This window comes from Cyprinus carpio, chromosome B7 (assembly GCF_018340385.1).
Source record: "Cyprinus carpio isolate SPL01 chromosome B7, ASM1834038v1, whole genome shotgun sequence".
Lineage (NCBI taxonomy): Eukaryota > Metazoa > Chordata > Actinopteri > Cypriniformes > Cyprinidae > Cyprinus > Cyprinus carpio.
This window is the reverse complement of record NC_056603.1, coordinates 33110707-33126847: the sequence shown is the minus strand read 5'-3', so window position 1 is coordinate 33126847 and position 16141 is coordinate 33110707. Positions and strand designations below refer to the sequence as shown.

Below are 16141 nucleotides of genomic sequence, written 5' to 3'. Positions count from 1 at the left end.
TAGGAGTTAGACAATATGCATGGTTAAAGGCATCAGATAATCAAGTTAGTGGTGCTCGGTTAGATTTTATTTGGGGAAGATTTGGAATAATAAGGTAATGAATGTATCCATCTTGCCTAATGGTTTTTCAGATCACCATATGATTACTTTTGATTTTAATTTAAAGAAAGTGGTTAAACCTTGTTATTTTTGGCATTTTAATGTCAAATTATTACAGGATGTCAGTTTCTGTGAAAAGTTTAAGGGTTTCTGGGATAGGTGGAAACTTAAAGACCATTTTGAAAATTGTCAATGGTGGGATGTAGGTAAAGCTAACATCAGAATTTTTTGTCAAAACTATACTACACATACTACTGTAATGATTAACAACAGTGGAAAGTTTACAAAGAGACATTGTATCTATGGAAAAAGACATGTTAAATAATAAGGGAATGGTAAATAATGAAAGTCTAAATAAGAAAAAAAAGGTAAAAGGTAAAAGGAGCACTCATAAGATCAAGAATTTGCTCCATCACAGATATGGATGCTCCTAGCGCCTATTTTTTTAATTTGGAAAAGAAAAGTTTTTTACAAAAACAGTTGTGTCATATAAGACGTCCGAATGGAACTATAACTTCTGACCCTCTGGAAATGAGAGAAATGACAATAGACTTTTATTCTTAATTATATAATGCTCAGAGTTGTGACTCTGGAAGTGTGGATGATTTGCTTTGTGATCTGCCTCAGTTGAGAGATGAACAAAGAGAATCGCTGGATGAACAAATAACTTTGCAAGAGCTTACTGATGCAATGAGACAATTATCCCCTGGAAGATCTCCAGGAGTGGACGGTATACCTGTGGAGTTCTATCAGGCTTTCTGGGATTTACTTGGTCATGATTTAAATGAACTGTTGATAGATTGCATCGAAAGAAAGACATTACCCACAAGTTGTTGCAGAGCAGCTCTATCTTTAATTCCTAAGAAAGGAGATTTGGGACTATTAAAAAACTGGAGACCAGTGTCGTTGCTATGTTTAGACTACAAAATATTCTCAAAGGTACTAGCAAATAGACTTAAAAAATATTTATATGAATGAGTTCATAGAGACCAGTCTTCTTGTATACCAGATAGAAAAATTATGGATAATTTATTTTTATTGCATGATGTGATTGATTTTAGTAAAAGGAATAGTCTTAATTTGGGGATTCTTTCGCTTGACCAAGAAAAAGCGTTTGACCAAGTTGATCATAAATATCTTTTTACTGTATTAAGAGAATTTGGTTTTGGGGATAAATTTATATATCTTATATAAAATTGTTGTATTCTAATGCATTTGTTATGGTTAAAGTTGGAGGTGGATTGAGTGCACCTATCATGATGCCCAGGGGTATCAGGCAAGGCTGTCCACTTTCTGGACAGTTATATAGTCTAGTAATCAAACCATTTTTTTGCAGATTAAGGAAAGAACTAATTGGTATTTCACTTCCAGATTTAAAGAGTACCTTTAAAGTGTCCCTGTCAGTATATGCTGATGATGTCACAGTGTTTATAAAAGGTCAAAATGATGTGAAAGTTTTAACAGAAATTATCGGGAAATATGAAAAAGCATCCTCAGCCAAAGTGAATTGGGGGAAAAGTGAGGGATTTATTATTGGTAACTGGGAAGAAGTAGGACCTCCAAAACTACCATGTGGTTTACTTTGGGGTAGAGAGGGGATAAAAACATTAGGTATTTTTTTTAGGGAATGAAAATTTTCAGATGAGAAACTGGGAGGGATTGCTGGAGAAAGGGATAGCATGATTGTCTAAATGGACCTGGCTATTACATTTACATTACATGTAGTCATTTAGCAGACGCTTTTATCCAAAGCGACTTACAAATGAGGACAATGGAAGCAATCAAAAACAACAAAAGAGCAATGATATATAAGTGCTATAACAAGTCTCAGATAACCTAAACGCAGGTTACGTAGCAAGGGGTTTTAAATAATATAATAAATAAAAAGAAAACAGATAGAACAGAAAAAGAACAGAGCAAGCTAGTGTAAGAGGTCTTTTTTTATAATTGTATAATAAATGAAAAGAAAATAGATAGAATACAAAAAGATTAAAAAGGTAGTTAGATTTATTTAAAAAAAAAAAAATAGAATTAGAATAGTGAGTGAAAAAGTTAGAGGGTCAAATAAAGATGGAAGAGATGTGTTTTTAAGCCGATTCTTAAAGATGGCTAAGGACTCAGCTGCTCGGATTGAGTTGGGCAGGTCATTCGACCAGGAGGGAACATTTAATTTAAAAGTCCGTAAAAGTGACTTTGTGCTTCTTTGGGATGGCACAATCAAGCGACGTTCACTTGCAGAACGCAAGCTTCTAGAGGGCACAAAAGTCTGAAGTAATGAATTTAGGTAAAGGGGTGCAGAGCCAGTGGTGATTTTGTATGCAAACATCAATGCCTTGAATTTTATGCGAGCAGCTATTGGTACATTTACATTTACATTTACATTTAATCATTTAGCAGACGCTTTTATCCAAAGCGACTTACAAATGAGAACAGTAGAAACAATCAGATCAACGAGAGAACAACAACGGTATACAAGTGCTATGACAAGTCTCAGTTAGACTAGTACAGGACACGTAGCCAGGGTTTTTTTTTTTTTTTTTTTTTATATGATAGACAAGAAAATAGATAGATAGAAATGAGGCGCTTACATACTGTCCCTCAGGCTATGAAGTAAGCCTTTAGATGTTTTTTGAAAATGAGTAACGACTCAGCTGTTCGAATTGAGATCGGGAGGTCATTCCACCAGCTGGGAGCAGTCCAGGAAAAAGTCAGTGAGAGTGATTTTGAACCTCTTTGGGATGGCACCACAAGGCATCGTTCACTTGCAGAGCGCAAACTTCTGGAGGGTGCATAAGATTGAACTAGTGAGTTTAGGTAAGTTGGCGCCGTGCCAGTTGTCGTTTTGTAGGCAAGCATCAGTACCTTGAATTTGATGCGAGCGGCTAATGGTAGCCAGTGTAACCTGATGAGGAGAGGAGTAACATGAGCTGTTTTTGGCTCATTGAAGACAACCCTCGCTGCTGCATTCTGGATCAGTTGTAGAGGCTTAATAGTACATGCAGGAAGGCCAGCCAGGAGAGCATTGCAATAGTCCAGTCTGGAGAGAACAAGAGCCTGGACAAGAAGTTGGGTGGCTTGCTCTGACAGGAAGGGTCTAATCTTCCTAATGTTGTATAAGGCAAATCTGCAGGACCGGGTCGTTGTAGCAATATGGTCTGTGAAGCTTAACTGATGATCCATCACAACTCCTAGGTTTCTGGCTGTCCTGGAAGGAGTTATGGTTGACGAACCCAGCTGTATAGAGAAGTTGTGATGAAACGATGGGTTAGCTGGAACCACCAGCAGTTCAGTCTTAGTAAGGTTGATCTGAAGGTGATGGTCATTCATCCAGCTAGAAATTTCACTCAGACAGGCTGAAATGTGACCAACTACCGTCGGGTCATCTGGTTGGAATGAGAAGTAGAGTTGAGTGTCATCAGCGTAGCAGTGAAAGGAAAAGCCATGCTTCTGAATGACAGATCCTAATGACGTCATGTAGATGGAGAAGAGAAGCGGTAGTCAGTGCAAATTGATAAACAGAGGTGTGACGTGTATTCTTTTCGGCTCATTAAAAATTAATCTTGCTGCCGTGTTCTGGATTAATTGTAAAGGTTTGATAGAACTGGCTGGAAGACCTGTCAAGACAGCGTTGCAATAGTCTAGCCTGGATAGAACAAGAGCTTGAACAAGGAGTTGTGCAGCATGTTCCGAAAGAAAGGGTCTGATCTTCTTAATGTTGAATAAAGCGAATCTGCAGGACCGGACAGTTTTAGCAATGTGGTCTGAGAAAGTTAGCTGATCATTAATCATAACTCCAAGGTTTCTGGCTGTTTTTGAAGGAGTTATGGTTGATGTGCCTAACTTGATGGTGAAATTGTGATGAAACAATGGGTTTGCTGGAACCACAAGCAGTTCTGTCTTGGCAAGGTTGAGTTGAAGGTGATGGTCCTTTATCCAGCAAGAAATGTCTGTTAGACAAGCTGAGATGCGAGCAGCTACCGATGGATCATCAAGATGGAATGAGAGGTAGAGTTGAGTGTCATCAGCATAGCAATGGTATGAAAAGCCATGTTTCTGAATGACAGAACCTGATGATGCTATGTAGACAGAGAAGAGAAGTGGTCCAAGAATTGAGCCTTGAGGCACCCCAGTAGTTAGATGTTGCGACTTGGACACCTCACCTCTCCAAGATACTTTGAAGGACCTATCTGATAGGTAAGACTCAAACGTAAGACCACTGGAGTGCGGTTCCTGAGATGCCCTTTGTCAGTAGGGTTGACAGGAGGATCTGGTGGATAACTGTGTCAAAATCAGCAGATAGATCAAGCAAGATAAGTATTGAAGATTTGGATTCCGCTCTTGCCAGTCTTAGGGCTTCAACAACTGAGAGCAAGGCAATCTCAGTTGAATGTCCACTTCTGAAGCCAGATTGGTTGCTGTCAAGGAGGTTGTTCTGTGTGAGAAAGGTAGAGACTTGGTTGAATACAGCTCGTTCAAGTGTTTTTGCAATGAAAGGAAGAAGGAAAACTGGTCTGTAGTTCTCTAAAAGAGATGGGTTGAGGGTGGGTTTCTTAAGGAATGGAGTTATACGAGCCTGTCTAAATGATGAGGGGAAAACACCTGTATGAAGGGATGTGTTAATGTTGTGAGTGAGTACAGGTACATCTGCAGGAGAAATGGCTTGAAGGAGATGAAATGGAATAGGATCAAGCGGACAAGTAGTAGGATGATTAGAAAGGATGAGTTTGGAGACTTCTGCCTCAGAGAGTGAAGAGAAGGATGTGAATGAGTCTATGTTTGCTGGTGAGATGTGCTTTATGGATTGTGGTGTGGAAAATGTGCACTGATGTTTTTAATTTTATTAATGAAAAACGTGGCAAAGTCGTCAGCTATTAGAGATGAAGCAGGAGGGGGAGGAGGAGGGCAAAGGAGCATGGAAAATGTTTTAAAAAGCATGCGAGAGTTAGACGAATTGTTAATTTGTTATGGTAGTATGTCTTTTTAGCAGTGGAGACATTAGCAGAAAAGGAAGAGAGGAGTGACTGATACACATTAAGGTCAGTAGTATTTTTTTTGGATTTGCGCCACACCCTTTCAGCAGCTCTAAGCTTAGAACGGTGTTCGCGTAGAACATCAGATAACCAAGGGGCTGAAGGGGTGGTACGGGCTGGCCTGGAAGACAAGGGGCAAACAGTGTCTAAACAAGATGTAAGAGTGGAGCAGAAAGTATCAGTAGCACTGTTAGCATCAAAAGATGCTAACAGTTTAGGGGAAGGAAGCGAAGATGCAGATAGCCGGGAGGGTGAGAGTGAGCGTAGGTTACGTCGAAAGATGACATGTGGAGGGGTAAGTGATGTGTCAGGAACCATGATGAGGTTAAAAGTGAGGAGGAAGTGATCTGAGGTGTGCAGTTGAGTAACCAGTACATGATCAGTGGAGCAGTGTCGTGTGTAAATAAGGTCCAGTTGGTTTGCCTGATTTGTGAGTAGCAGTAGTTGACACTCGGTTGAGATCAAAAGAGGCAAGCAGAGTGTGGAAGTCAGCAGATAGAGGTTTATCTAGGTGGATGTTGAAATCTCCAAGCATAACTAGGGGAGCACCATCCTCAGGAAAGGTTGAGAGCAGCACATCTAATTCATCCAAAAAGTTACCTAGTGGTCCTGGGGGTCGATAGACAACTACAAAATGTATTTTAAGAGGGTAGGTAACAGTAACGGAATGAGATTCAAAGGAACTGTTGATACCCAAAGATAGTAAAGGATTAAATTTCCAATCATTAGAGATGAGCAGACCAGTACCTACACCTATTCCAGTCAATCAGGGGGAATGGGAAAATGAGAAATTATTGGAGAGGGCTGCAGGTGTAGCAGTGTCCTCTGGTTTGATCCAGGTCTCTGTCAGGGCCATGAGATTAAGCTTTGAATGACTAATAATAGAAGTAATGAAATCAGCTTTGTTTACAGCAGACTGGCAATTCCAGAGACCAATAGAAAAAGATAGTGTATTAGCAGACATAGGCAGAGTGTGCAGGTTGTTAGGATTGCGCTGCCTACATTGTGTGATGCAAGGTTTGCGAGTGGTAGTGATAGTAGGGATCTGGAAACACATAGTAATAATTGGTTAAATAATAATAATAAATAATAATAAATAATTTAAAAAATTTACGTTGATGACAACGTATGCGATAGAGTATGAGACCAAACGCAGCACGTCTCAACACACTAAACAAACAAGTGTTTCCTAGCAACGACAACTGCGCTAAACACTAATGAGACAAGAAATAAATACACTTACGATCTGCTTTTAACTTCCGCTGATTTAACTGCTTCTCTCAAAGGGTATTTCTTTACACTCTCTTTTGCTAGCGCTTGAACACACTTTACTGTTTATCACAACAAAGGTCTAAGCAAGCGCACGACACTGACAACATATGCGATAGAGTACGAGACCAAACACAGCACGTCTCAACATAGTAAACAAACAAGCGATGTGGCTATTACCACAATTGTCGTACAGAGGGCGAGTCTTGGTCATTAACAACTTGGCGGCCTCGACATTGTGGCATAAAATGACTGTTATGGAGCCTCCACTGGAGTTGGTTCGTAAAATACAAAGGACAATTGTGAACTTTTTTTGGAGTGGGGCACACTGGGGCACGTCAAAGAAAGCGATTTACTATTCTTCAGTAAAAGTCACACATCAAGTTTTTCTCAAGAGAATAAAAGCTTCAAAGTGGCCAAGTTTGTTAGGACCAGACTTCCTCGTGAGGGACAGGTGGAGAGCCCTGTATAAGCCTCCTATAGAGAAGTGCACTGCGGATCTACAGTGGAGGCTTATTCACGGGGAGATAGCTACTGATGAATACTATGATAACTACTATGAATTTGCGTACTACAAACTGGTGAAAAATGATTTTTTTGTGATATTTGGTGTTGTAAAGATATCGTATGTGAGGTCTTTGAGGGTCAGTTGGTTTTGAATATTTAATGTTTTATGTGTTTTATTTATTATTTTTATTTAGTATTATTGTGAATGTGTGTGAGATATAAATGATAATTTAATAAAGGTTGTTTAATCCTCTCTCCCCCTCCCTCCCCCCCCTCCCTCTCTCCCTCTCCCCTCCCCCTCCCTCCCTCCCTCCTCCCTCCCCCTCTCTCCCTCCCTCCTCCCTCCCCCTCTCTCCCTCCCTCCCTCCCTCCCTCCTTCTCATTATACTTTCTTTCAAAGCTCTATAAAATATTCAAATATGGAGACTGAACATTTTTAAATATAATTTATATTGATTAGCATAAAAACTGCACATTAAAATAATCAACTTCACTTCCCATATTCAAATAAATATGCATGTAAAAGGAAATCTTCACCATTCAGACACAGGTGCCTCCATGACACGGAAACTAGCAGACCGTGGAGAGATTGGTCAGAGTGTACAAAGTGCTGTTGTTTGATCAAACACCCTCCCTGTCATAGGACATAGCAGCACACATCAGAACAGAGACATGAGCAATACATGTAAGTTTACCTTTGTTTCTTTATTGTATTTGAGTCTTTAACTTAGTTGTTCTGTTAAATTACCAACTTTAAATATGTTGTAAATGTGTGTTGACTCACAAGATGTTTTGTACAGATGGTACATGCTTTACAACTAAAGAATAAATGTGGCATTTGCTTTATCTGAACATATTTTAAACTCTGATATAGATGAAACCAAGTATAAATAGTTAAAATTAAACAGCTTCACTACGCATTCCCAAATTTAAGTACAATTTGCTTGTAAGTAAATTTTAAAAGTTGATTACATTTTAAATTGTATTATATTAAAACTGTGGAATCTAACTGTATCTTAAATGTCTAAGTGAGTTACAAAATAGTTAATAGTTAAAGAACTTTATAAAAACATAAATAACTTACTTAAACTAGGTAAAGTTATTTTAAATTAAAAAAAAAAATATTCAAAAGAAGAAATGAGGAAGAAATGTAAAACTAAATGTAAGTGGTGCTTGCCATGGCAACACTTGGCACTAGGCAGTTGCTACATTGTTCTGAGTGTTTACAACAGAGCCAACACCCATGTCACCCAAAGCTTGTTGCTAAGATATGGCTTGTACATGTTGGTATACGGTTGCTAGGGTTTGGCAAGATGCCAGGGTGATACTTCCAGAGTGCTTGGCTGACTGAATTAAAGGGGTCATATGATGTGGTTTTAATTTTTCGTTTCTCTTTGGAGTGTTACAAGCCCTTGGTGCATAAAGAAGATCTGTAATGATGAAAAGACTAAAGTCTCAAATCCAAAGAGATATTCTTTATAAAAGTTAAGACTTGTCCACGCCCTCCTAAAATGCCACGTTTAAACACACCCCCACATGTCCATGTCACTGTGTGGGAAGATTTGCATAACACCGCCCAAATGTTCATGCAAAGAAAGAAGGCGTAACTTTTATCCTCGCTATAGTATTGTTGTTGACACAGCCGCCATGTTTTGGAGATGCTGTGTGTTTCGTTGTGAAAGCAAAATTACTTTGTTTGGCCTTCCAAAAGAGGACAATATCCGCTTTGTCATGCCTAGAAGTGATCCGTGCTGGTCGCTGAGGAAATACATCAACTTTGCGCCATGGACGAAGCGGAGTCCAGCCCAGGGTCATCACATGTGGTTGCCTCAAGTCCACTGGCCGTTCCTCACTCAAGTCCGCAGTGTGTGATGCTGTTTGACACATTTTATGTAGGACTGTTTCCTGAACCTACAGACCAGCCTACGATGAGTCTGTGATCAAAGGCTGTTCTATAAAGTGGGGCAGTTCCAACTTTGCAAGGACAGTCTGGCACTTCTGACTCACAGCCTGTAAGTAAATTTTTTATATTTAAAGAATTTGCCTCTGATGATTCAAACGCAAGTTTTAAGTAGTGTAGAGTAGCGCTTGTTTGTCGTTTTTTCTAATAACAAATGCAGACATGGTTTTATGTTATGCGGCGCGATACGCAATGCAACAAGTAAAAACACAGTATGAGTCATTATAATCAGTAATTATGACCCCACTGGATGCAACAAATGCCTTATTTGAAATGGGTTTTATTGGTTTCATCTTGCCATGTCAGGAGATGGCATCACAGTATGTTAAGGGGCATAGCATTTCCGTCAAACGATTGAGGTATTCGGCCAATCACAACGCATTGAATAGCTGGCCAATCAGCGTACACCTCACTTTTCAGAATGATGAGCTTTGTAAAAATCGACGCGTTTCGGAAAGGTGGGGCATAGATGAGCAACAATAATGTGTATATTATGTGGAAAATAATGTGTTTTTTTAAACTTAAACCGCATAAACACATTGCATTACACCAAATACATCATATGACCCCTTTAAATGAGCCAATCCTTGTGTCAACATGGGCGCTATGGGCCCCAAGGCTTTTAAAAGTCATACCAGACCTCTCCTCTATAAGAATTTAACAATCCATTCATGACAATGATATAAACATTGTGGGATGAGTTATGCACTTAAGTTTTGTCTTGAAAAAGTAGGCTATAGTGCATTACTAACTAGAACAGAAATCACAATATGATGGAATATTTTACATAATAACAAAGTAAACAATAAACTTAGATAATTTTCCATTTTTAGCTAAAGATCTCCTGATCATCTATGAGGCAGAGGCTGAGCAGTGGGCATCCTACCTGCACTTCCATCTGGTAGGCCCCATTCCTGAGGCTGGCATCTGTTGTTATGATATTGCTTTGGTGACCAGTCACCGGGATGACTTCCTGCGACTTGGTGGATACAAATGTAAGCTGCTTATCCTGTCGCGTGGCATGCTGGAGGGGCTATGCCAGCTCCGGCGGTTCTTTCTGGCTCGTGTATTGCGACCAGAGAAGAGTGTGGTGATTCTCTTGTGTGGAGTAGAAAGCTTGGATCCTCTGCTAGAGCTGGTTCCACTGAAGGGAGAGCAGTGTCTCCAAATCTCCAGCGAGCAGGAGCCCCAGGACTATCAACTGGCTGTGGCAGAGATTGTACACAAAGGTAAAAAAGTTTTGGAAGTTTTGGAATTGGATTGGCAACAAAAAGAATGTAGATTTGATCCCCAATATATTACTAATATAAATGTTTGAATATTTACAGAACTTTTAACATATTTACATAAAAGTTTGGCCCAGTGTCATGAAAATTTAAAATTTATCACATTATTATTATTTATTTATTTAGAATTAAACTGTACATAATTTGAATTAGGTAACCCTATTGGCTGAAAGAAGTGGTTCTGCACACAAATTTTAAAGGGGTCATCGGATGCCCATTTTCCACAAGCTGATATGATTCTTTAGGGTCTTATTAATGAAAAGTCTTTAACATAGTTTGGTTAAAATCTTTCAATGGTAGCGTAAAAAAAAAACTTTTTTCGGCCCGTCAAAAACAGCACTTTTCAGAGCAAGCCATTTTGTAGCATTTTCCTTTACATGCAAATGAGCTTCGCTGACCCCGCCGCTCTCTGAGAGACTATTTACTTTAGCCACATTCATCGTGAAACTTGCTAATGAGCACATTATTAGGAAAGGTGATTTGCAAGGATTAATTAAAAAACTTACTTCTTACTTACTTCTGTTGGTGAAGCTGGATCACGAATGATTCGCGCGAACATAGATGCATTTAGGTAGCTCGGGGAGCATTCCCTTCAAAAACAAGTAATCCACCGCGTCTTCAGTGGCTCAGATGTCAGGAGTAAATGATGACTGCTATTTTCATTAATTACATCCAACAACAGAACACCTCAATCGCTTAGGAGACATTCTTGTCTACATCTGCTCCGGCGGTCAAACAATGGCGGACTGATGAGAGCTCACTCAGGGTGGGTCTAAGGTAAGATGCCAGTCCAGTCTGTGCTTAAACTCCACTGTCAATCCAGTTATCGTGGGAGGGGCCTGTCTGTGTGACGTCACACAAACAAGCATCTGAGATCAGCTCGATTTGAGAAAGGGGAAATGATTTAATGAGAAAAAAAAAACACTGGGTGGACTTTTAACATTATAGGTTGGTTGTGTACACACACTGCCAACACACATTTCAGTTCGAACAACTTGTAAAGGTGCATTTAGAATCCGATGACCCCTTTAAGACACTCTATGGTTGCTTCTTATTTATTTACATAATTGTGTTATCGAGCTGTTGTATAAAAAGATAATATCACACTCATAGCCATGTGATATGTACGGTGCCCGGGAGCGGACATGGTCAGTTCACTTCGTTTTGTCGTGGCCACGACATAATAACTAATGGGAACGTGATAAGTTGTTGCCACGAGATATTAATTTATGGACATATTAACATTTTGTCGAGGTAACATCATCCTTATTTTGGCCTCAAGATGCTATGTTGAGGGAACGACACATTTTTCTTGTGGATGAATGAATAGATGTAACATAAAGTGCATAATATAAAATAAGCCCACAAGAAAACATTTTTATCCATTCTACAGTCTTGTAAGTCCATAAACTGATCGTCTTTTCCCCATAATATTTGTATATTATTATTATTATATATATATTTTTTTTTAATTAGCCTATTATAATTGGTTATATTTTTGGTCACGCAGGTTTGTTTACGCATTAAACTCATGGCCACAAGAAAAATATGTCGCTCCCTCAACATAAGTTGTCGTGGCCATGTGAAATGGATGTCGTTCCCTCTACATAGCATCTCGAGGTCACAACATAAGGATGTCATTACCTCAACAAACTGATCTTATGGCCAAGACATAATATCATGTTCCCGCGAGTTAATATGACGTTCCCACAAATTAATATCTCATGGCCACAACATATTATCACGTTCTCATGAGTTATATCGTGGCCACGACAAAACTAAGTGAACTGACCATGTCAGCTCCTGGGCACCATAGATATGGCTCTATATATGGCTGTGATTACCATACATGGTCTGCAGCATCATGCTTACTGCTGAATCACCATGCTGATATAGTGCACTCTTACTGGTTGCCACAAGGGCTACCAACGTTTTGCCTTTAATTAATGACGCGTTTCTAAATGAAGATCACGCAGAACCAAGGCGGCAGACAGCGCACCCTGTTTGTTTTCTTTATTTTGTAAATTCACAAAGTTTTGTTGTTATTATGCATGTATACAAATAAAAGTTGACCCTTTACAGATTCGATTGATGTATTGCTCTTATCTGTTCGATCAAAACTGAAAGTGTAATTTAAGTTCTTTTCGGTGTTATCAGGAGAAGATGCCACAAAACGCGTATCCTCGTTTGTCGACCCCAGAGGGTTAAGCCAAAATTAAATCATCACCTCACACCTCAAAGTTATTTAATTTTTAAAAATTAACCCTCTGGAGTCTAAGGGTATTTTTGGGGCCTGGAGAAGTTTTGTCATGCCCTGACATTTGTGCTTTTTTCAGTTTCTTATAAATATCTAAATGGCTAAAGTCTAATCTCACTGTAATCAGCACAAACTAGGCTATAATAATATGTGAGCAGCATGTATGTACATGATTGTGTTTTTGAGAAAACAAAATGTTATGCGTGGTTAGTGAAAAACTAAAAATGTTAAAATCACTTGAAAAAGGCAATAAAAACACATACAGAAAATTGGTTCCCAGGAATTTTGAGAACTGGAGCTTGTAGCCTAGAATTTTTTTTTTCTAAATGATGTGTAAATCATCTTGTTTACTCACTTACAGAAAACGATATATTGATTTAAATTTTCTAAGACAGTTTTTGTTGGTAAAAGTCATATGCGAGTAGGCGTCAACTATCATGAATTCACACCTGAGAAGACAAAGGCCTGCATAATGAGCTGCATAATGAGCCATTCAGTCAGCTGTGTCACTGAGAGGGATGAGTTACAAGAAAGAATGTGAGGACAAAATAAATCTATATAATTTTATGTTTGTAGTTTATTTAGAATACATTTAATTATCCCACAACATAATTTAATATTCACTTGTGAGTGCAGTTAAACAGTTTATTAGGAAAAATCAAAGCTGACTTTCAAACTGAATTTTTTGCATCATTACTCCAGTCACACAGTCCTTCAGAAATCCTTTTAACAATCTTATTTTCTACAAAAAAACATTTATTGTTATTATTATCATCATCATCATTATTATTATTATTATTATTATTATTATTATTAATGTTGAAAAGAGCTGAGAATATTTTTTTTTAGGTTTTTTAGGGGGGATAAATTGAAAGAACAGCAATGATTGTTACATTTGTTACAGTTACATTTATTGTTACATTTATATTATTTACATTAAGCTTTTGAATGGTATAGTGGTGTATATTGTTATTGAAACTTCATAATATTTCACTTGATTATACATTTAGTCAGGAATTATAGTATGGAAAAAGTCTTTGGAAAAAGTCTAACTAGAAAAATGTTTACACGTTATGTGAAAACTAGTACAAGTATATAAATAAATAAAAAGAGACTTACTCATGTTTATGAACTCTGCTGAATAAAGTGCTTCATTCTTTTTTCTGAGGAAATCCAAATCTCAAATCCTCAACCACATCACATCTTTTTGGGGTGAATTATGTCTTATTCCTCTCATCGCGAAGCAAACAGTAAAATAATAAAAACTTGAAGAACAGTCTCGCTGCGTTGTCTTCTGTTGTGTGGGCGTATTCAAAAGCCGCGCGCTTCAGTGAAACATTTGAATCTCAAAAGCGCGCTCGGCGCGGGGGCGTGGTCGCATTAGAAGATAATGAAGTGAGACGTGAAAAACGCACATCGCGTTGTTTTCATATGGATTACTTTATCACAGAATATTTGTTTTCAGCAGCACTTGTTTAGTTTAAAAGTAGACATGTCAGGCTTTCTATAGATATCTCTCTCATGTCTCTTCGTTGAGTATTCACTGAGTTACAGTTCATTTTAATGACGTATTTGTATCTGAAGATCAGCGCAGACAAAGGCTGCAGACAGCACTCCTTGTTTGTTATCTTTATTTTATAAGTGCACAAAGTTTTGTTGTTATTATGTCTGTATACAAAAAAAAAGTAGACCCTTTACAGATTCGATTGATGTATTGCTCTTATCTGTACGATCAAAACTGAAAGTGTAATTTAAGTTCTTTTCGGGGTTATCAGGAGAAAATACCCCAAAACGCGTATACGCGTTAATCGACTCCAGAGGGTTAATACAATTAATAAATATTTACCTCATAGGTCAAAGTTATATAATTTTAACTCTCATAAAGGAATCTACTGTGACTGAATGTTAATGTTTTTATGTTGCATGTTAGTGTTTTTCATTTTGTGGCATTCAGAAACCCTGATGTACAAGGAGGTCCAATTTAGCAATAGTAAGAATAAGACTTATAGTGAATTGTCCAAGAAAGCTCACAGTGAATTGTAGGTCTACCCTGGTGGTATTAAATTGCCCATATTATGGATTTTTTAAAATTACCTTTCATGCAGTGTGTAACACAGCTCTAAGTGAATCAAAACATCCTGGCAAGTTTAAAATCTGAAAAGTGCACCGTGTATAAATGTTATTGTCTCTCAAAAGAAAGAGTCCACTCTGAATCATTAAAACGAGTTGTTTTTAAAAGGAATCTCAAGCAGTTTCATGTTAACATCAATATGAAACATTAGCATATTGCCTGTCAACTTGTTGGTCTTTTCGGAATGGTCTGAATGAAAATGCAAATTCGTTCTTTGCCACTAGGTGCCGCTTTTGGAGCGGCAAAATAGTGGTTTCCCCGGTAACGCTGTACACACAGCACTGCTCTCACAAATGCTGCTTTATCAGGCAATACAGGCATGAAATGAAAATGAGACCAGTCGGACCAATCACAGCAGATTAGCGTCACGCAAAGGAGGGGTTTGGAAAAATGAATCGTTAAACGAATCGTTTGGGAGTCATTGAGCAAATGGGTAAAAGTAAATGCATACCATAAGGCAATGAAAGTGTTTTTTGACCTTGCATGCATGTCAACCTGTTGTTGGGGACTCTCAAAACCAAAATATGAACCTTTCATTACCCATAATAGGTTCACTTTAACCCCCCCATGCAAAAGCTGCATTGTGACAAGTAGTTTTTTTCCACAGGTTAAGTCAAGTTTAGTCAGGTTTACATTTTGCTACTGCTTGGTGGACCTGGAGACTGTAATTACAGGCAATTAACATCATCCTTTAACTCCATCGCAATCTGATGTTCTTTCGCCCAGTGCTGTTTCATGTGCATTTTTACTTTTGTCTAGCTAAAGCAATTTGGACAAACTGTTTGACAGATTCTGAAATTTCAAACACTGAGAGTGGATTTAAACTGCTTTTATTGCTATGAATGACAGGGTGTATCACACAGTTTGTTATTTGACAGGTGTAAGTACTTATATGGTGTCTACCCAATAGCATTGCATCATGAACCTGATGAACAGTTTGTTGTTAATTCTGCAGCAGTCCAAAGTTTGCCACATGTTGCCATGAGGAAACTGTGTACTGTATTACCATTTGTGGAAGAAGCAGCGAGTGAAATTATAGTGTATCTGCTACAATAATTTGAAGATTTAGGTCCTTTTATCAAACCAGGGTTTCATATGTCAGGTATAATGTAGGGAGTTTCAATGCATTTAAAACATAAACAGCTACTTGAAACTCCCTCTTAAAAATCAGCTATTTAAGTAAAATGCAAATAAACTCAAGAGTGGTTAGTTTCACCTGTAGTTTTGCATACCATATTACTCTTCAAATATAGTCTTAAGCATAGTTTAGATTATAATGACAGCAAAGCAGTGGTCTGTCCATTTGCTGTTCTTTCAGCAGTAACTCGGGTATAGTTTGATGCAACAAGAATAGCTGCTTTGCTGACGGATGCTTCAGCACAGGGCAAATAATATGCAAATACATTCACTTCCTCATGCGTCAAACTCAGTACTTATCACTGAATATGTAAATCTTGATAACCTCCACTGAGAGTAATTTACCACGCTGTGAAAACAGTCACTTTTATCATGAGAATTTTTTTTATTTTTTTAGCAGTTCTTATTGCAATGTAGCAGGCAGAGAAGGCAGACAGAAACATGGATCTAAGTGCAGGAATTCTA

The 16141-nt window shown here is 38.2% G+C and overlaps 1 protein-coding gene across 1 annotated transcript in view; it reads left to right on the top strand.

Annotated features, from left to right (window-relative positions):
* Positions 1-7458: 7458 nt before the first annotated feature.
* Positions 7459-16141, top strand: part of LOC109052121 (B-cell scaffold protein with ankyrin repeats-like) — a 173663-nt gene continuing 164980 nt past the window's right edge. Inside the window, exons 1-2 of the mRNA XM_042728372.1 lie at positions 7459-7590; positions 9699-10094. Coding sequence (XP_042584306.1) covers positions 7578-7590; positions 9699-10094 — 409 coding nt within the window. The 5' untranslated portion in view covers positions 7459-7577. The remainder of the gene's footprint in view (positions 7591-9698; positions 10095-16141) is intronic.